Source organism: Aphelocoma coerulescens, chromosome 4, assembly GCF_041296385.1.
Source record: "Aphelocoma coerulescens isolate FSJ_1873_10779 chromosome 4, UR_Acoe_1.0, whole genome shotgun sequence".
NCBI lineage: Eukaryota > Metazoa > Chordata > Aves > Passeriformes > Corvidae > Aphelocoma > Aphelocoma coerulescens.
In genome coordinates, this window is record NC_091017.1 from 39377760 (window position 1) to 39400059 (window position 22300).

The 22300-nt window shown below is 40.1% G+C and overlaps 1 protein-coding gene across 4 annotated transcripts in view; it reads left to right on the forward strand.

Annotated features, from left to right (window-relative positions):
* Nucleotides 1-2457: 2457 nt before the first annotated feature.
* KLHL2 (kelch like family member 2) overlaps nt 2458-22300 on the forward strand; it is a 57170-nt gene continuing 37327 nt past the window's right edge. For 3 of the 4 annotated variants that reach the window (XR_011150687.1, XM_069013625.1, XM_069013626.1), the window contains exons 1-4: nt 2458-2633; nt 5518-5643; nt 9854-9960; nt 14391-14512. Coding sequence is in view for 3 of the 4 variants with exons in the window: in XM_069013625.1 (XP_068869726.1) it covers nt 2611-2633; nt 5518-5643; nt 9854-9960; nt 14391-14512 (378 nt within the window). In the remaining variant the exon portion in view is untranslated. Of the gene's footprint in view, nt 2634-5517; nt 5644-9853; nt 9961-14390; nt 14513-22300 lie in introns of those variants that run through there. The other variant, XM_069013627.1, reaches the window with a different exon arrangement.

Here is a 22300-nt window from a genome sequence, read left to right on the forward strand (position 1 = left end):
GAGCCAAGGCCTTTTCTGCTTTTCATTTTGCCACACTGGTGAGGAAGTTGGGGGTGCATGGGAGGCTGGGAGGAGACACAGCCTGGACAGGTGACCCCAACTGACCAAAGGGACATTCCCACACCACATGACATCATGGTCAATATATAGAGTGGGAGAAGAAGGAGGAAGGGGAGGATATTTGGAGTGATGGTGTTTGTCTTCCCAAGTAACCATTACACATGATGGGGCCCTGCTCTCCTGGAGATGGCTCCACACCTGCCTGCCCATGGGAAGCAATGAATTAATTCCTTAATTTTGATTTGCTTGTGTGTGCAGCTTTTGCTTTCCCTGTTAAACTGTCTTAATCTCAACCCATAAATTCTCTACCTTTTACCCTCCTGATTTTGTCCCCAATCCTACTGTTGGGGGAGTGAGCGAGTGGCTGCCTGGGGCTTGGCTGCTGGCTGGGGTTAAACCACAACAATGTTGCTAAACAGTTCTGCTGTGTTAGCATGGGGCAGAATCTGCAGCTGCCTACCTGCTTGCAGGATTTATATGCAAATAGTGTATACAAAGCCCCTCAGCTTACAGACCAGCTCACAAGTTTACAATAGTCTCGTGTGGATCCTTAAACATAACACAGTAGAATTCACTTAGGTCTTATGGATCAGTAGAAATTGGGATCCTTGTCTTACAAAGTGACATGTCAAAGAGTTTAGTCTAAGTTATAGAAACCTGGAAGTGTGATGTGACAGTCATCATCAACTCTCAGACCTAATCAGGCCACATCTACTTATGAACTCAGACCTCAGTGATGCTATGCTACGTGGAGCCAGCTGAATTTCAACCCCCTATTTCAGAGAGCATTATTGCTGGCTGGCTCCTTTGGAGCAGACTTCCCTGCAAGCAGGTTTTGTTGTGTATTTAAATCTTTAACAAGTACCTTGTCTTCTCCAATACAACCCAGAGGCAAATCTAGTTGTCTCTTGAGAAGAGACAAATTCAGCAGTTACAAAGCACACACTTCATAAAAACAGGCACTGCCAACTATGTTTATTTAATTTAGAAAAACCTCCAGTGGAAACCCATTGGAAAAATTTTGAAGTGTTCCCAAATCAAACATCATTGTAGTGAAAGACGATTGGTAAACTGAGAAAATTAAAATGGCATTTTCCAAGTGAGGAGTATTATTGGAGATTAGCAAAGATGAAAATTATAGATTAAAATACATATAGTTTTAATAGCCAGTGATTTTATTAGAAACACTGGTGAAGGCTTTCAGTATCCATCTATAATATTCTTCACCCAAAACACACTTGCCATTTTGTTTTGCCTCCTACTTGAAATATGCTGTCCTCAAACTCTTCTCACTCTTACAAAAATAGTGTTGGTCAGTTATTAGTAGATTTGTTAATTTAGAGATACTATTCCAATTTAAAATCTCTTGCTCCAGTGAAGAAGCATTTTAATTTTACTTAAATACCTGAATTGTGTTCAGCTTGCTAAACCCATTTTCCACTACACAATCTTCAAAGATTTGGAAGTAATTTACAGAGGTTTAAATGCAGTAAATTCTTCTCTAATGCCCCAAGTCAGAAGTTGCTAAATGTAGTATTCTGGATCATTGCTTGAATTAGTGCTGTTTACAAAGACACGTTTGAAACAGATCCTTGTTCGTTTTTCTTTTTGCCATTTTGCATCACAGAGGCTACTTCAGCAAACACTAACACACAACTCAAGTACTTAATGATCAATGTCAGCAACGTTTGCTAAAGACAGGAGGCCAGCTGTTTTGAGTGGCAGGGTTCCTGCTGGACTTGATCAAATAAAAGCCGATGAGATCCAGCCGGTCACAAGCAACTAGGGCCTTTTCAACTCCTCTGTCCCGATGCACTTTGGCTCTTCCGTTCGGCCCCAGCTCGAGCTGGTGTCGGACCTTGGCTGGCGAAGAAGATGCCCGTGGCCCTCATGGCATGCACCTGCTGGTGGATTTTCTCACTGAGGAGATCTGGGACCGCTTTATATATTTTTTTTTTTTTTACCCTGGGACAGAGCACCTGTGTGTCCCCACGCGAGCGCTCCAAGCCATCCTTCCTGGTGCTGCGGACAGCCTAACCCGGGCGCTCCCCGGGACGCGTCGCTGCGCAGGGCAGCTCGGGGTGTCGCTCTCCGGCCCTGCCCTGAGCCACGGCTTTCCTGAGAAGCACGAGACACGCACTTGGGCGCTAGACCCTGGCTCATCCCACTCGAAGGCCACGCTTCTTTCGGCAAGGGCAGCGCTGTCTCAGCCTCCTCCTAAAATCCCGAGGCCAGGGCGGAAGGCTCCAGCGAGGCGGCCCCTGCGCACCGCGGCTACCGCAGCCCTCGCCGCCATCGCCGCAGAGACCACGCGGGCCGGGCCGGGCCGGCCGCTGCCGCCGCGCCTGCGCACAGCGGCCCGTCCCCGCCGCGCCCTCCCGCGGGCGGGCACCCGGAAGCGGCAGCGCCGGCGGCTCCCGGCGGCGGCGGGGGCTCGGCCAGGCGGGCTCAGCCGCTCCCCGCACCTGCGGCGGGGCAGCGCAGCTGGCATGGTGCTGGCGGCAGCTTGCCGCGCCCGCGTTGCACGGAGGAAGCCCGAGCGGAGCCGCGATGGAGATGCTGCTGCCGCCCGTGTGAGTGCGGCGGCGGCGGCGGCGGCGGGGCGGGCGGGGAGGCAGGCGGGCGCCCGGAGCCCGCCGGGACGGCTGTACGGAGCGGAGCGCTGTGGGGTCCGTGGGCTGAGGCGGCGCAGCAGCGGGCGGAGGTGTCGCGGCGCTCCGCAGCTCGGTCGGCCCCGCCGGGCCCCTCGGCGCCGGGGGGGAAGCGGTGTCCGCGGATGGGGGACGCTCGGAACCGGCCGCGGGGCAGCGCCGGCGGGAGGGTCGTGTGGGCGACCTGGTGGCGGAACCGGTGCCCGGCGGGCCAGCGCGGCCGCCCGGGTTCGGAGATGCCCAGTTGTGTCGCTGCGGTGACGGCCGCGGGCACCGTGTGGCGCGGGTAGCGGGCGCTCCCGCGGGCGGGCAGCGCTGCCGGCACCCCCGCCCCGCCGCCTTCCCGTGCGCCTTCCAGCTTGTGGGGACAGGCGGGCTTTTTCTCCCTCCTCCCCCTCACTCCTTCTGCTTCCTCCATATGTGGTCCCAAATTACTCCTTGTTTGACTCAGCAGTCGTGCTTATCTCACTCCCGGTTTTCTGGTTATTTAGTTAAGCATCTTTTTTAGTGGCAGTGCCCAGGCAATGCACTCCAGGCAGCCATCTCCAGCTGCACCTCAGCTGGGCTCAGTCCTTTCACAGGCTCCGGTTCAGTGCAACTTCATCCTGTGCCTTCGGGAGGTAGATTTCAGGCACGCTGTGGGTGAGGTTCTTGAGAACAAACCCAAGGAAACCAGTTGCAGAGAGCTCTGACCCAACCGGTGAAATGGTAAGAGAGACTCCAGGCGGACTGGCACTTCCCAAAACAGAAGGTGTATGACTGATGGTTTTGTAGGCTTCATTACCTTAAAACAAAGTCATCCTTTGTGACAAGCTAATGAAACTTCAGCAAATTAATTTACACTTCATGGGAACTCCTCCATTTAATCCAAGTTGCTTGGCAGCTCTTTACGGACAACTGCGATCACTTTTCTTTTCCTTGCATAGCTGTATTTGATGTGTACACAGCTTGTATACATACACAGATAAATAGAGATGCATTGCTTTGGGATGTAGAAAGTTGCAATGAAAAGTGTTCTATCTTGGACTTGATAAATCGGTGGTATAATTAAAAGCTGGGTCTCTTCTGGTCTTTGGTGTTTTGAATCTTTTCTGCAGTCACTGATTTCTGTCTATAAATTTTTGGAATTCTGATTACAGCATATGTCACATAATGTAGAAAAGTAACATCCTGTCTAAAGGAGTTTGCTAGATAGAATGTCTTTCTTTTTTTACCTCTGTGAAGTAGCATATGTATGTGCTGAATAGCATGTAACTTGTTTGGGGCTTTTTTTTTGATTGATGCAGACTTCCTGCTTGTTATTTGTCCCTTTTCAGTAATGAATTGTATAATTTTCAAAATTGAGTATGAAACTTCTAATTCATACCAGTTTCATGGTACACTGTGTTAAGTTGGTAGTAGTTAGAGTTCTGTGGATGGATGTTACTTGGTTAGTGAATGTTTTACGGAGACTTTTTACATTCCTTTGTTATTTGATGCAATTTTATCTTGTTTTACTCCAAGATTTTGTAGCTAGTTTTGGGATAATGAAAAATAAAGCCATTTCCTTAGCTTTCCACTATTGTAGTGCACAGAACATAGAGTTCTAGGTTAAAATCTTAAATTTTTGTTGGATTTTTTCTTTTAAACTTCTTTAGGTATGCCCAGTTAAAAAGTTTCAGGTATAGTAGAAGAGAGGTTGCAATTATGTGAGTCACTGAATATGTTCAGTTTGACTGTGCTTACCTAATGCTAGTAAGGTTGAATTTTCATTTGAAATCAGATCTTTGATGTACCAGGGTTTGTGGCCCCATCAAATACCTTTGCTTATTGCCAGTATACAGGTTCAGGAATCAGTTACAATACTGTAAAATAAAGATGCTAAGCATTTTCTAAGTGCCACAACAACACAGATTGCTTCGTAAGAGCAACATTGTGAGTGTAAACAGGAAACTCATTGGTTTGGTTTGGCATGAAAAGCCCACTTGCTGTTTGGACAGTCTGAGTGACTGACAAGTGTATATAATAATTTTTCTACAGAAGTTGGTGTCTATAGAACTTGGGTCTGTCTTACAGAAAGCATTAATTGTAGCTAGAGTTAAGGATTTTTCACACTGCTTAGTTCTTCTCTTGCTATTTGGAGTGGGACTTTGAGAGTAAGAAAAATGAAGAGGCTGGTCACTTATGTACATCATGCTTTTCAAAACATTGAGTGAATATACAGAACTACCCACATTTTTTCAGTCACCCATGTCTTATGCTGCTGCTAGGGAAAGCCTGGATAATTACAGTAGTCATTGTGTGGTCTTCCTGTCAGAGGAGAACTAGGAGCCGGGTGAAACAGTGAGTGAGTTCCTGGTAGAAGTGCAGAGAGAAGCTCTTACTTTACAGGCAGCAAAGGCATTAAGAGACTGGAGTGATGGTTGCTGCATTCTGCCACTGATCTGTGTGGGCACTAGGTCAAAAGTTCCCCAAACTTTAATTCTGCCCTCACTTCAGAGCTTATTGGAAATATTCTAGAGTATTTCTCAACTAAATAAAATAATATTCACAAAACCAGAACATCTTCATGTTTTCTTTAGTGGAGATTATTGTTAGCCTCCGTGAACGTCACTAGTGTTAGTCACCAACTTACTACTTCCACAGGAATTCTATCTATTCCCCTACACCTTTGGTAATAGGGATACCAAAATTTCTTGGAGTAAAGATGTAGTTTCATGTGCAAATCTTCTTCTTCTCCCCAAGATGAAGGTGAACTGAATAAGAAGTGTCAGCATTGGAGATTAGACAGAAGTATTAACTTTATTTTTTAACTTTTTCTTTCCAGATGTACCAAACTTTGCCATCAGAAGCCCTTGGATCTGAAAGATGATAACACCGAAATTCACTGTCCTATTACAGTAAATCCATGGCACATGAAGAAAGCTTTTAAAGTTATGAATGAATTAAGAAGGTATTACTTCACCATATACATCTGCCTGGAGTCCATAGTTCATTTTTACTTTCATTTGCATTTATGAAGTTAATAATAATAGTCTGTTTATTAAGAACATACAATTTCAGAAGTATAGCTGATGAGAAGGATTAAATATACAATAAAGTGGTAGCTGAATGATAGCCATGTGATGATAGCTGTAACGTATGCAGTATATTTTTGCACCTGATAAGTTAGTCAAAACTAGTTTTATGAGACTTGAAAAATACGTACAGATTGTATTTAAGGAGTTACAGCTACTGATCCTGTTTTGTACGTAGTTGATCCTGTATAGATGAAAAGTGACTCTGGTTGAGCCTTAGGCTCTTTGTGTGCCTGTTGTTGATTTTCGTGGTAGGCTGTGAACCAGAAAAATGTTAAAATTTTCTAGTCTGGAGACATAGGTCACAGTATAAACCAGCTGACTGTACATTTTCTTAGTTATCATTTACTTGCCTGCCCTCTGGGAGAAATTGATGAACTCCTGAATCAAATGTTGAAAGTAACTTTTCTCAATAAAGTTTTCTAAGACCTTGAGGGATACTACCATCAGTTTCAGCAAAACTGAGAGGCTGGTTCTGATGGTGTTCTTAGCATCCATATTGATTTATACTTTACATATGAGTAGGTGAAGTGATGTTGGAAACCGTGACAGCTGGTAATTAGAGCTCACAACTGAGCTCTGGAAATCAGGACTCACAGCTATCACTGACAGTAATTCAGTGCTATAACTAACAGCAACAATGGAGAAATTAAATAAATAAAAATACTTCTCTAGCAGAGACAGTACTGGAGGCTGTGAAAATCCTGTAGTTCTTTGTTATTTCCTGTATAAAATTAAAAATTGGAGAGGCTTCACCAAAAAGAAACACAGCAACTGATACCCTTTTAAAGTATGCCTCTGCCTTTGATCTTCTCTGTTCTGTATAGGTAAATCTTTATGTGCTGCATAGACTGACACTTGTTGTTTCACCTAAGTTATGCCCTTGGCTTTTTCAAGTGTCCCAGTAAGCAGATTTGGTGTCTCAAGGAGCATAACAAAGCCTGGCTAGAGTCGGTAGCAATGAATTCCTGAGGATGAGCAAGAGTTTAGATGGAGAAAGTTTCCCAGAATGAATCTTACGATAGTTTCGGAAGGCAGAAACCTTACCTGCATTTTACTGTGTTGCAAGTAAAAGATTTGCCATCTTCCAGCAGAGTGCATTTTTGAAGCCCATGGATTATTTTCAGAATATACTTTAGTTTCCATGGTTACCTAAATTCAAATTGCTGTAGAAGCAATTTGAGTAATTTTGCCTTGCATGTATAAATACTTAAAGTTTGAACAGGAGCTGCGCCATATAACCTTAGCTAGTTCTCATTTAATAAGGTGGTCAATGCAAGAATGTTTACTATTTGAAATGAGTACAGCTTTTAAGATGGTAAGTGGTAATTAGATAAAATTATAAACATTTCTAGTTGCATTCATTTGTTTGAAATAATAAGCAGAAATATCTTAAAAATGTTTCAGACTTCATTGCTCTAAACAGAGATCTAATATTAATTAAGTAAATGATATTTTTGATTTAGAAACAACTTAAAAAATGTAGCCAATCTCAGTTCTTTTCATCAGTGTAGCACGAACAGGTATTTGCCAGGGGTATACTCTCCAAGAAGTGAATAGCTAGTGAAAAAATCATTTGCTTAAGCATTTAAATACACTTGGTTTTGAATGCTTAATTCTGTGTGTTTATATTAAATTTTGGGCTTCTGTCAAGTTGCCTGGCTCTAGTAGCTCATTAAAGAGTTTTTATGTGCCTTCAAATTTTGACAATTTTGAGCAATTTTGTTCTTTGTATTTTTTGTCATTTCATTGCTCACCATCACCTCAACACTGAGTAGAGAACTCATTAGGATAGCTAATTAATTCTTGACATATGAGAAAATTACACTTTGATACCTATCTTTTCACTTTATTATAATTTGATTTTATCACAATGGAATTTGATGTTACCTATATTTGTTAAAATTCTCATTGTTACAAACAAAAACCTTTTGAAGATGGAGGTAATGAACTTTCTCTGTATGAACCAATGAAGAATAGCCTGCAAGCTGGTAAACAGTTGCTCAGTTATTCTTAAATGCATACTTTCTTGCCCTTATTTCTCATTTTCTATACCATGATGATGTATCCCTCAACAGCTCTGTTCATTCAGTCACTCTATACAAGCAAATTTGTGCAATACCACTTCAGAACACAACCTTTTCTACACTAAATTGATGTGCCCTCATGAAATGAAGGTGCTGAGTTGCTGTGGAAGCCACAAGATGCTTGCAGCAGAGTACATGATTAAGTTTATAAGCTCTTATCTTCAGTAGTTTCGTAGCTTGTCAGCTTTTAGTAATGCAGAGCATTCATGCAGTTCCAGACTAGAGATGTTACGTGGTCTATATATGTGCAATATAATTAGTTAACCCTAGCCGTGCATTGCTGTAATTCTGTTGCTTCTGGCTTCATTGTTATCTTTAGTATTTCTGTGTAACTAAGTATAAAACTTTTTGTTCCTGATGTCAGGATAGGTGCAGGTGTGTGATAAAGCTGGGTATCTGATGCTCTTTTATGTGTAGCTTTCTGTTTCCATTTTTTTATAATAAATGTAATGGTTTTTTCAAGGTCCTGTGAATTGTGTGTTTCATCTGGTATGGGCATTACCTTATATTGTACATATTTTTTGATAATGACCGTATTGCAGGCTAAACCTACGAGATTTAGATAGTTGCTGTAGGTATTAAAAGTTGAAAGCAGAAAGATAATGTTATGCCAGGATTGCATTATGACCCCAAAGGTTAGCTGTGGCCACCAAAATTTTTTGGTGTGTGACCTCCACAAAGCCACCTTACTTGAGTCTGGGCTCATAAAAATTGGATGATTGCAGAACTGAGAGATCACAGAGTTTTCTTTTGAACTGATGTGAATATCTGAGCAGTTTGCCTGAGAGCTCTTAGTTCTGTCCTAGCAAAATGCAACTGCTCGCCTGTCTTTGATACAACTCAGTGTGGTAGTTGCAAACTATCTAAAAATCTTTAATATGTATTCAGGAAAGGTAAAAATTTATCTTTTTGAAAGTACTGAGAATAGAAATCACTGGATTGGTGTATGGCTCTAGCTCCATCCCTAAGGAATATGTTCTGTTACGTCATACTTTTCCCCTCTTTCCTCTGTTGCAGTGGCTCAGAGTTTTGTGGATTGCATACCACCTCCGCAGGGACAGTGCTAGCATGAACAGGAAATAAAAGGCAACTGTAACTATGGCTATTTAGATGCTGTGAAATTGCAGCCTTTTGATGTTGTGGTGTGTTTTCTTTTTTTTTCCACCCTCTCCTCTTTCAGTCTAGAAAATTGGATTATAAAGAGTACACATGTTATTTAAGTGTGTACTTAAGTGGAAGAGGTATGGCCAATAGCTGTAAACTGCATTAGAAACACCTGTGTTAGGAATGGTTATAAATGAGATGCTACTTTATTGCAACTGAACACGGAGGAAATATGTATTACAGTCACAAAGGACAAGAATGCAAATGAATGTAATGAAGATACAAAGTCAGGCAAGATATGAAGTTAACCATAATAAATTCTAAACTGCTCAGACTGGAAAAAATAATTGCTATTGTGTGCATGGGCTGAATATGAAAAATACTTGGAAACAGTAAATACAGAGAAGATCGAGTAGCGGATTTGAACAATTAAGTAGGCATGAGTTTCCAGTGTAATGGGACACAGACATCTCAGTTGAAGTTTGGATTCTTTGTTGTCTGTAAAGCCTTATTTCTTATGTAATTTTTTTAGTGCTTATGTTTATTAAATTCTGGTTTTTTTCTATCATAGTTGTTCAAAGGGGCCCAGACTTCCAGAGAGAATATTTATAAATTGGGCTGATAGAAATTATGGTTATTCAATGCAGTAAACTTCTGTGCAATGAATCACAATTCAGTTGTTTGATTTTGAGATAATTTTGTGTACCCAAGCACCATCCGTAATCTGATTGAGTAATAGCTATGTGGTTGTGTAACACATTTAAAAACAATACTTCATCAACATTGTCTGCCTGCTTCTTTTGATGGCATGGGAAAAGAAATAGTGTGTGATATGATATACTTTTCTGTTGTAGTTCACTTACGTGAAATTGCCTTCTCTGATATTTCTAAATAGTCAAAACTTGCTGTGTGATGTGACGATAGTAGCTGAAGACATGGAAATTGCAGCGCATAGAGTTGTGTTAGCCGCCTGCAGCCCCTACTTCCATGCCATGTTTACAGGTACCAAATGCTTCAATACTTACTATGTTGTAATCCAGTCTAACTGTATAAAGCATAAAATTTCATTACTTTTGCTTTTTAGGATCTGATTTGATTTTTAGATAAGCCAATAGGAACATTTGGTATTCTTAATGATTTTTTTTTTTTTTTGCAGTCTAAGGACATACTGTCAACTTAGTCTTTGTTAGCATGATGAATGCTTTAAAAAGTCTCCTTAATTAACAAATTAGATGTTAACTAAGCCAGGAATAGACAAGTTGATATACCTTTTAAGCCTCTAGTAAGAAGGTTAAAATAACTTTCATGTGAATTTTGGAGTAAATTTTGTCCTTTAAAAACTACTTGCTGCTACGTTCTTCAGACCATGAGTGCTCTAGGCTGTTAGTAGATATGAAAGCTTTCTGTGGCTTTGGCAGCCTGTAGCTGGAGTGCATGTTTCAGTATTTTTAGGGTAATTCTCCATGACATGTACTCTGCATCATTGCCACTACTGTTCTGTACAGGCTTGATTCTACTTCTGCTCACTCCATGCTGGCCAAGTTACTGCTTTACTGCTAGAGCAGGAATGCTGAGGGCTTGCAAGGCTAAGATAGGTTCATGGGAGCCTCCAGCTGAAATTCATGTGCTGTGGGTTTAATTCCATCATGGTTACAAATCACATTGAAATAATATGAAATTCAGTGTCAAAGTAAGAATGCTGCTAAATGTGTGTTAAAATTAACTTCTGAGGTTTTGTCTATTCCTCCTCAAATCTCATGCCAGCTTTGTAGTTACTGTCAACTGTCTGAAATTCAAAGACTTCTCTGTAATGAATTGCTTCTGACCACCAGCTCAGATGGAGGTAGAAATGTGACTCTTGGCCTGCCCATATGGAAACAGATCGGTGTTTTAATAATTTTAATTGTATGCAACAAGATGGATGAAATTTGAAATACTGTTGTGTTCTGTGGAAGGAGCTGATAATTCTTGATTTTATATTTTGACATAATCAAGGCTAGAAGTGGAGTCACACAAAAATGCTTTGAAGTTGCTTGTAAAATTAAGTATCTCTTTCTCAAGTAGTTTTTTAAGTTTGCATTTGTGGTTGAGACAAACATTCTGGGTGACTGATAAATTCCTTCTTAATTTTTACTGCTGTCTACAAAATTAGAATGAAAAAAGCTGCTTCTACAGTTCCTTTTCATCACCTTAGTAGCAGAGAAATGCAAGCCTCTTATATTAGTTCTGTATTAAAGATTAACTGTTGTTGACTGTCACACTGAATATAGTCTTTACTCAGAGTATAGCTTTTTATTATGCTTTCTGTGATTAAGACATTTCTGCTTGCCCTGACTGCCCTTCCTGTGGAGAAGTTTATTACCCATTCAGAGTGCCAGGGCAGCAGTGTCTGTAGCTGCTCTCCAGATAGAACTACTGGAATCTTCTCTTCCCTTGCTTCAGTCCCTTTTAAAATTTTTAACTTCTTATATGTTCTTAAATGTAGGTGTTCTTTAGCCCCAGTGGTGCAGGAGGGTGGGAACGCTCACTTGAGTAATGGGTGTGAAGTGTTTAAGTAACATATCTGTGGCAAAGTTTGTGTAGTTAGTAAACCAAATTGGTGGGAGCTTAAATAGAATTCAGCTGTGGCTTTAGGAGTTACCCACAGATTTTATACTAGGCTTATAGGCTGCTTACAGCACAGCCTAGCTGTGGTATTGGTGCATTTCAGCCATTCCCCACACAAAAAATCCTGAAGTTCATTGTAACTGTTCTCTCCGTGAAGCCCGGAATTCACACTTCTTAGGTGAATTTTTATTCTCATCCAGTAATCTGCAAGTTCAAATAAGCAAATTTCATCCCTTAACCAGCCACAACCAAATGGAAAAGTATCTTCCTCCATCCAGAATAAAACACGGACTGAAAAGACAGTAAAAAAATTGCACTCTTATGCTTTAAAGTTACTTCTTGACTAGAAATAAAAAGCTTATATGTAGACGTGTATTTGCAGGTTGATTCTATCATTCTCTGAGTCATTAAGTATTACTGCAGTGCAGGCTGGGAAATGGCATTAACTGGGTTCAAACTCTCTGCCTGTTTTTTTTTCCCTTTTCCCCATTTGTACTTGTAATGGTAGCCCTAATGGGGAGAGGGGGGAAGAAAGTCCCTGCCGTTTAATCTATGTTACTAGGAATATTTCTTCTTATACAGTGGAATTATTTAGAAATATGGTTTAAATCTACTTAAATGTTTAGGGGAATTGATTATAAAACATGAGAGAAGTGACTCTTCAGTGGCTGTAAGGCCTGACTTCAGACACGGGTGACCTGAGTTTAATTTTCTTTTCTGCAATGGCAGTTATCCTTAGGGATTTACCTGCTCTCTTTGCTTCCATTCTCAATTTGTAAAATCCTTGGGTAAAAAAAAAATAAGAAAAAAGCCTTATTTTCATTACTTTGTGGGGAACCACAGAAGCTTTGTAGGTAGCCCCTTTAGTATCTTCAACTCAGCTGATGCTTTGCTGCTTGGGAGGTTGGATCAGCTCAGTGCTTTCTTTCTGCTCACAATATGCTTTCCTGTCGTTAAGAACTCTGTGGAGACATGGTGGTGCCGCTTCCTAGTCATAAACTGAGTTCTTCAGCAGGTTGAATTCTAGACTGAGACTGCCTACTGAGTGCATCTATGGTTTCCTCTATATGATCTATCAAACAGATATGAATTGATCTCGAGTGGTGTAAGATTTCATGTCTGTTTCACATGAAAGTTGGAAGCAAGTATTTTTGGTGTTATTTTTGGTGGGTGGTTTGTTGTTGTTGTTGTTTGGGTGTGGGGCTTTTTGTTTTGGGTTTTTTTTTCTTGTTTAGAGTTTTTTGTTTTTTTATTCTGGGCTTGGTTTTTAAACAGAGAAGGTGCCTATCCATGACTCTAAAAGCCTTGACACAAAATCTGAAAACAAACCTAATGTGCTTGCAGAATATCAAAATCTGCTTTCCCACACACACAGTTTTCCCAAAGGACCACCTCCACAGCAGCTTGCATAATAAATAAGTTGCAGCTTACATGCTCTGAAGATCAATAGGTTTAATCTGTGTCAAACTAGAAGCAGAAACTTGGAATACAGAGCTCTGCAGGGAATGTACTGCAGTCATCCTTCAAAGGTGTAGGGGAATGTCTCAGAAGTGCAGGTGAAAGAAGAAAGTTCTGTGGGGGCTGGATTTTGCTGGTTTTTGATGGTCTTTTGAACTTCTTGTCACTTAAAGGGTTGATTTGCAATGCCATGCTTTACCCTTCAGCTCAAAAAAAGGCACGAATAAAGGCATGGTAACAGATTTCCTCTGTGATGATCCCTTTGCTGAAAGCACTGGGTAAAATGCATTGTTTGACAGCAACCCTAGAGACCTGAGGGTAACAAACAGTGAAAATGTGTATGACTTCATAAGAAAATACCAGCTGTGGTTAGCATGTTCTTGTTCACTTCTCCATCCTGTCTGTTTTTCTTGTTGTATACATTAAATTTATTATATCACTGATGCCTGTGCCTAAGGGAAAGAAATAATATCCAACATAGAAGAATAAGAAACTAACGTATTCAGAGATTGGGATATATTCTTCCAAAGTCAAATTTTATATATCTTTCAACACAACTTTTGTAGTTCATGTTTTGTTTCTCAGTGAGTCAGTGCAGGAGGGTTTAAAGATCTGGAATGACCTGATCTGGAAGTCATGAAGAACATTATAGCCATTACTTCAAAATATATATTTGGATAATTATTTCAGCCATAAAGAAGATACTGCACTTTGAGAAACATCATATTTTGGAAGGTGGAAGTTACTTTGCAGGCCTTTCTATGAAGATTGGTTGTGGCATATGGCCAACATGTCAGCCTCCACAAAATGAGATCCAGCAAGTTTTCCCTTGCTTACCATTTTATCTTAGCTTGAGTTTGAGCTGTTAAATTGGATCTGTAAAAGAGGTGAAATTGCTAAGGGAATAATAAATAGGCAAGCAAAGAAATATGTATGTTAATTCTTCTGTGGGGATATAACTTTTCTTATTTAAATAAATTTACTCCAGACCATGTTTGGTATGCTCCTTCAATTCAGAAATTAATAAAGCTAGAGTATTTTAATAGCTTGCTTTCCCAGCAAAATGTTTTTGTATGCATTTGAAGTGTCTTATTTAGGTCTGGTAACAATATTTTCCTGATACTGTACACTGGAAAAAATAGGTCACCTGCACTAAAAGTATTAACCGAGGTAGCATTTGCATGATGGTAACAACAAAATCTTCCTTTCTCACTGGAAAAAGGAAGGAAAGAAAGAAATTGAATTATTATTATTGAAGTTTTTCTACTGTCACAACTGTTCATAGACATAATTTCTGCTGCTATTAAACTTCTACATTTGTGCTGTATTTCTGTCTTATTTACTTGACTAATAAACTGTATTTGTAGGTGAGATGAGTGAAAGCCGAGCAAAAAAAGTTCGAATAAAGGAAGTTGATGGCTGGACTCTAAGGATGCTTATTGATTATATTTACACTGCTGAAATTCAAGTTACAGAAGAAAATGTGCAGGTAAGAGTAAGAATATTTTCTGCAACAAATGAGATGCAATGTGCAGAGTCATTTATTTTGTCAGTGTGGTTCAACTCCAACATGGGAAATCTCATCTGCAAACTGGAATTTTTTCAGACCTTGTGCTTACAAAGCAAGTAGTCATGCTGTTTAAATTCTGGGTCAAATTCAAAGACAATTCACGTAAATGAAGAGTTAGTTGACTTTAATGGGTTTTGCAACCGAACCTTATGTAATGCAATAAAATAGATGGTCTACTCTACCTAAAGTGAATGCTGTCAGCCCTCTGTACCACCCCTTCTCTAATACTTGTGTGCAATTTACATAAACAACATAGATTTATTCCTAAATGTGAAACCATGTTGTCCAATGAAGCTGTCCTGTTTATTTTCTTTCCTTTTAGCCTACACAATAAAGTACTTTTTCCTGCTCAATCTCTGTAACTTGCCAGTGACCAACTGTGCAGAAATTTTTAGCTACTGCCTTTTTTTTTTTTTTTTTAAATTAAATCAACCAATATCTATCATGAAGGTTTTGTCCATCCCACACAGAGCTAATCAGTTTTTCCAACTGGCTGTACCTTTAGATGAAGCTTCAATTAAAATAAAACAAACACAAGCTTCGAAAGCATAGCTTCCTGCATTTAATATTTTCTAAATCCAGAGGGACTTAAGATGGGCAGAGTAGATTTTCCTTCCAGTACCTTTTGAGATTTGTTGTAGAGGTTTGGTAAGTTTAAAACTAGTCACATAAAGGGTGATACATTTATTTCTCATGTTTTTCCTTCATACTCCTATGCTCTTTCTACTCTTGCCCAATGCCAAATAACTGGTTATTAGCAGTTATTTTGCTGCTTTAGCAGGGTGCCAAAACCATGTTGCTGTATTTGGCATTGAAAACTTCTGTTGCAATTATGTATTGTCAAATTAATTACTTTTACTGGACATTAGGCTGAAATTAATAGCTTTTTATTGGCTGCTGAATCCGATGGGACACTGCTTGTTTTAGCCATGCTTGATTGAATATTTCTCAAAATGAGAAATACTGCCATCTAGAAACAAAATATCCTGCTACTAAGCCTTCCATATTTTAGGTCATACCATAAGTCATTTAATTCTACAAGATTATTTTTTGTCTTTCTTAAGGACTTGTTTCTTAAGGATCCTCATTTTCAAAGAATTGTTCTGGTCTGATGATGAATGTACATAGTGAAAAAAATGACTGAAATTCTGTTGTATTTTACCAATTTGGTGGTTGCCCAAATCTGTATTGCTGTGGAAGACCTTGAGCAAATCCAGAACTGTTAGAGATTCCCTAACTGACCTCTTGCTGCTCGATCATGCTGGCTTTTCCTCCTTAAAGTAGAATGTTGTCTTGCTGACAGAGCTTAATGGCCGTAATCTTGTACATTTGATCCATAACATCAGAAAGGACTTAACAGGCAGCCCTGCTATATTTTGGCTGTAGGTGCTGCCTAGGAGGAAGCATTATCACCCATCCTTGGCAATGCTGACTCTTCAGTGTTAATGGGGAGGAAAAGTCTTACGTTTCTTCCTCATACAGGAGTTGTTGAAGGCCAGAAATCCACAGGTTTAACGCTCGTGAGCCTGATAGGGCTTTAATTTTCATGGCTCCAGGTTATCTGTCTGAAAATAGATATCTGATGATGTTGGGAATGTTAGTATAAATAATATGGCTTGGTGAGTGATATTACAAGTTTGTGGTTATTTGAGTACTGAGAAGAAAGTTGGGCTTCTAAGTTGGGTTTTGATTTTTTTCCAATATAGCTTCAATTTAATGTTGATGGTGAATATACTTGTAATATGACTGGTATTGAATGTTGTAGTGGATTCAGTTCATAAACTGGGTGGAAACACCAATTAAGTGTTGTGGTTTTGGGTCAAAATATCCATTACTTACTCATTTCCCCTCTGTGAGGTAAGAATTAGGAGAAAGCAAAGCAGGCACAAAACTTAAGCAGTTGCAGTACAAAGAAAGAGTTTTATTACTAATAGAATTAAAAGTAAAGAGAAATAACAAGAAATTAAAGCAAACCCCCTCCCCCTCTCGAGCACTTTCCTCCTTTTACCCAACTCGCACAAAGGGTAACAGATCATGGGATTTTAGTCAGTGTTGCAGTTCTTGATAAGTATCTTGCATATGCTTAAGGAAAAAAAGGGTTTTTTTCTTCAGCTGCTCATGGTTCCCAAACTGCCACCAACAGCAGACCTGCCCGGAAAGAAACAATCTGCTGTGGTGTAAAACGTCTCTCCCATGAAAAATCTCACGGTTCCTTCACACTGCCAAACATAGGCTATCAGATGGGCTATTAATCTTTTTAAGGATGAGTTACTTTGGCCTGAACACAAAGGCCTTCTTCTCCACAAGTCTCTAAAAGCCTCTCACTGCTTCTATATAGCCTGGCATAGGCACTCTTCACAATTTTCACGGGCCGCACGTGAATTCTCCATCCCTCTATGTACTCCAAATGGATTAAAGAGACAGTCTGTGATATTACAGTTTCTTACCACGGCATGCAAGAAGATTTTTAAGCTACGTGTGAGAATCGCAGCACCGCCCTCTTTTCTCCCGTTGCCATTTTCAGCTCCGTCTCACAGGACTCAGTTTCTCTTTCTCTCTGACTCTGAAGCCGCCACGTTGAAGAGCGTTCTTGTTCAGTGCTGCTGGCTGCACGGTGTCTTCTTCAGTTCAGTGCGAAGTGTGCTGGCTGCAGACAGGAGGCTCCGCCGGCTCCCGTTGGCTCCGCGTGGAGAGGAGAGGGACCCGCCGGTCCCAGGGAGCCTCGCCGGATGGGTTTAGCTGTGTGGCAGCCCTTGGCTGGTTTGAGCTGCCTGCGGCTCTGGGATAGTTCCCCCACCCAGCGGCGGAGGCTCTGAGGCCCCCTCCACCTTCCAGGAGGCGAGCTGGGACAAAAGGCAATTCCTGCCTTTCCGTGTGGTTTAAATATAAATTGTGAGAAGTGTTAATGCAGGGTTTGGTGCTCGAGGCACCAACTCTGGCGTGCCCCAGGTCAGAGGGAGTCCAGCTGTGTTACTTCTGCCCGTCACAGAAGCGACTTTGGCATCGGGAAAAGAGCTGCTTGCTGGGCTAGCTAGCTGGCTTCTTTGCAGAGGGAACACGGCAGGAGCCGATGGGATCGGCTCACGTTAGCTCGGAGACAAAGGAAGAGAGAAGAGAGGCTGTTCTGGTCTGGCTCCTAACAGGTTTATTGTTAGAAGTTTCCCAACCTGAACAAGCTGGAATCTGATGTGATGGGATGGCTCCTTGGAGCCTTGTCCTCAGTTTTATAGGGAATTTGAAAACCGCAGGGAAAGGGGAAAACAGCCAGTGAGTTACACGCCAGGAGGAGGATACAATGTAACAAGAGTGACTGTGGGGGGGAAACCGAGAGGCGGGAGTTGTAACAGAGAGCCAGTGAACAACCGAGTAACCGGGAATTTTCCCGAACCGGGGGAGGCGGCTTGGATCCGGGCACCGCCCAGGAGGTGCAGCGAGGCTTCTGAGCCGCCCCCTGAGTCTGACTCTTGGGGAAACTCAATCCAGGGGAGGGGCTGGGATTGATTGGCATCACACTGCCCCAGCCCCACAGTAGGCTGGGTCACACCAACAAAACGTCATTAGTCTAAAAGACTGTCCATCAACTCAGGTTCAACGCATTTCAAGTGTGAACGTTTTCCTACTTTGTCAGTTTCATTCTTTTTGCAGTTTTATTACTAGATATGTAGCATTCATGGGCATTACAGCAGAAATAAACACTACGGGTAAAAATAAATATGCTGATGCAACTTCTTTTCCTTAAGTTTGAAAGCCAAGATGCAAAAATCGTTACTGTGACTTTCTGGAAACCTAGAAACCCACTGCAGATTGTCAGGCCTTAGTTAAAAATATGTTCTCTCCATGAGCATGTTGCATGCTCTTGAGATTAATTCTAGCTCTGTTTCTTGTCTATATGACCTAGAAGGTATTCTGAAATTTTGGTAGTGTTTAGGAATTTACCTTGTAGGAATACAGAACCATGAAAAGCTAAGATGCCATGTAATTTTGTCTTACATTATTTTATATTTGGAGTAGTATGCTGAACTGGAGTGTCAGGTTCTAGGTAGCTGGTTATGATTCTTATTCTGATACCCTTTATGGAATTTCAAGTGTATCATTCCATCTCTTCAGGTTTTACATAGTAAGAATAGGTATTGAATTAGATTCTAATAAGTGATACAGTGTTTGAAGAGGATGTGCAAGCTTCATGTTTAAATAATGTAGAATTGCTAAGTAGTTCTTGGTATTAAAATAGCTGCATTGTATATTTATGAAAACTAATTATAAAGGAATACATAATCCTAGCCCAGCTCACGGGTCTTTCTCAAGGGGCAGGTTAAGGCTGAGCTTCTTTCCTAGAATCTTACTTGATCTAGGTGTGGACAGGAGAGTGCTTCCTGTCTGTGCCTTTTTAGCTTCTCAGTGAGAGCTGTACATCTTTTTCTTCCCACTGTCCTGTTCTCACTTATGTATGTTTTTGCACAGGTGTGAAGGCAGAAAAATCAGGTGTAAGTCAGTGATTGAGGAGAAAACCACATTCATTTAGCCCTTAAACTATCAACACGGGAGGCCCTCTCACTGGCTGTTATCACTACATTAGTTAAATACAAAAGAACATTTGTTCTTTTCTTCAGTTCTTGGTTCAATAGGTTCCTCCCAGCCTGAAACAATAAGACAGCTGGTATATGAATGTGTACATTCTTTTAGTGCTTGTCCTTCATTTAGAACAAGTTATTTTATAATTCATCTCTAGTGGCACTCACTTTGCATAATGCCATGCCAGTGTTTCTGCTGTATTTACATTTAAGTCACATTTTTCTGCATTCTTAAGTCTTTGCTCTTCCCTTTTATTTTTTTTTTTTTAATTTTTTTTTCTTTTTTTTTTTTTTTTTTGTTAGGAATGAAATTAAATGTCAGACTTCATGCAATATCTCATTCTTCACATTTTAAGAAGGGAACATCCAAGTAAATGTTTTCGGAAGGCAAATCAGCTTTCTTGCATATCAAATCTTTTTGATATCCATATAGGTATTAACTACATGCAGTGCACAATGTGGGAGAGTTGGTTACTATAAGAGGCTCATGCGTGAGTAACTCTCCCACGCTATGCGTATGCGTTGCAGCCCCTTTTTAGTCAGCTGTACACCTCGGGCCTCTCCTGAGCACAAATATATTGGAGGAGAAATTCCTGCAGTTGTTGGCGGGCTGTGGATTTGTTATGGGCTTTAGAGGTCAGCCTGATACAGGCTGAATGGAATGTGATTTGAATAAACACACATTAGTTGATTGGGTTCCTTTCTGATTCCCTGCTACAGTTCTCTGTTCCTTTAATTGTGCTGATGCAGCTATTTGCTGGACTGTTTTATAAAGCAGATCACTGAACTTAAAACATCCAACAGCATAACACTCAGTATCTCCACTTCCACCCTGCATGGGTTTTTGGGTTTTTTGAGTTATTCTTGACTTGGATCATGGCCCTGTCAGTTTGTTTTCACCCAGTTCTTGGGTGTTAGTGTATTGAAGTGTAGGAACACGCACCTATGTTGGGAGTAGATGTTTCCCTGCAGCCTGGGGAAAGCATTGCATGTAGCTTCACTTTGCTGCTACTGCTATCTTGCTTTTGAACAAGATGAGTGCATGGGAGATAGTAGAAGAGAAAATCACAAAAAATTGTATTTTGACAATTGTATAACTCTGTCCTAGCATATTTTTTCCTTTAAAGAATTTTGTTAGGTACAACAAACATGAATTCCAGAATCCTGAATAGGGTTGTTTCCAAAGATGTATCATTTTTTGTGCTCATTTTCTGAAATTATTCAAGAGCAATGCTTGCATAGTAATAAGCATATTATGAACAGTTATATGTATGGATTTTTTCTTTGTAACTCTTACTGTTCACTCAGATTGCCATAAAAAGTACAACAGAGATGCTTCTATTTGTATGGTGTCATGGGGTGTGGGCATAAGAGTTGACAGCACATTTGATTTAAGGTGCTGTCAAAACAAGGTCCAAAAAAGCAGCTGATTTCCCCAAGAAATCCTCAAAAAAGATCCTCATGTTGTCCCAGCTATTTAGTAAAGTAGACATTCTCCAGTACCATATTTGGTAGTACAGGCTTTGACTATTCATGCCACACCTCATCACCTCTAGGGTCTACTGGTTGATCAATTTTGCAGGTTTTTGGATCCTGAAAAATCCTCTAGGTTGAAAATGAGCAGATACTTCACACCAAAACCCAGAGAAATCCCACAGCTTAAGAAAACAGATGTGTGCTTTTTAAGATGGTCAGTTTCTGAATTATATTTGTGGCATGACCCACAAGCATTATGTCATGTCATAAGTTGGACTGAGGGTATGTTAAAGGAGCACAAAGAAGAAGGAATGTGATAGGGAATAGCATAAAAGGAATACAGGGAATAGCATAAAAGATAATTGCTACTGCACTCTGTAAAGTGGAACAGTGACTGAATGTATCTAGACGTGGCAGAACATATTTAATCTAACAGTGGAAACTTTATAATAATCCTTAGGTGGTTTATTCCAGTTGCTTTAATAGTTTTTCTGGTTCAAAAGGTAGGTAGTATCTGACTTAAATGTTCCTGGTCTATATTAGACTAATTAATGGTACTTCCTTCTGTCATCTTGTAGAGCAACTTGTTGCTGGTTTTGCTGTATAAATCTTATGTATTGAATGACTGTTCTTATTCATGTACTGACATTATTTTTTTCTTTAGTCTAAACATCACAGACTTTGGAGACAGTAGTTTCTAAATCTTTTACCATTCTTACTGCTTTTCTAGACTCTTTCCATTTTACCTGTATCTACATATTTAATATGCAATGGCCAAAATTGGTCCATCAAGGCCTTTTTACTGCAGACAAGAGTGAAACTATTACCTTGTGAATAAAAATACAGTGTTTGATTCTTTGTCATTGATTTTCCAGTAACACAACACTGATACTAGTAGTCACTATATGTTTACTCTGGTAGGGAGGGTAAGAATGACAACATGGAAGTAGTCATCATACAGTGGGAGAAAGAAATTGTGGCATCTCTTCATTTTGGTAAAAGCCATTTTGAGGGATTTGTTGCTTTAAGTATTTATGCTTATTAGCATAATACTTCTAATGAACCAAAACTGCAACCAGTGGAAGTCATTATCTGATTTAATAGTAGTTGAGTGTCTTTCAGGAAGTTAAGTGGGCAACACTCCAAGTTCACACTAGGAATTATCTGTTAGGAAGAGATGCCAATTTACAGGTCTGTTTCCAGAGTACAACCACATGTTAAAATTGGTTTTAATAAAAAATGTAAATAAATTAAGTATTTTTGTTTTGGAGAAATGTTCAATTATATTTTAAAATTCACCAATAACAGAAAAAAATGGCCTACTGAAAATCTTTAAAATTATATCTGATTTAGGGGTGGGAGGGCAGGAGAGAAGAAGGATGTGTACATGTCATTTTAAAACGGAAAGAAAAATGTAGACTATCTATTGAAGAGAGCATTACACAAAATAGAATGCAAAATAATGAACAGTCCAGACTTGTGTATGTTGAGGAGGACAAAAACCTCCAACAAACCAACAAGGAGTAAATACTACTTTCAATAAAATGTAATAAAACTATGTATGATCAGTAAGATGAAGTTCATGTAAACATAGTTTCTGCATTTATCATGCCTAATCTTCATTGGATACTAATTTAAAGGCAAAAATAAAATTCTGTGC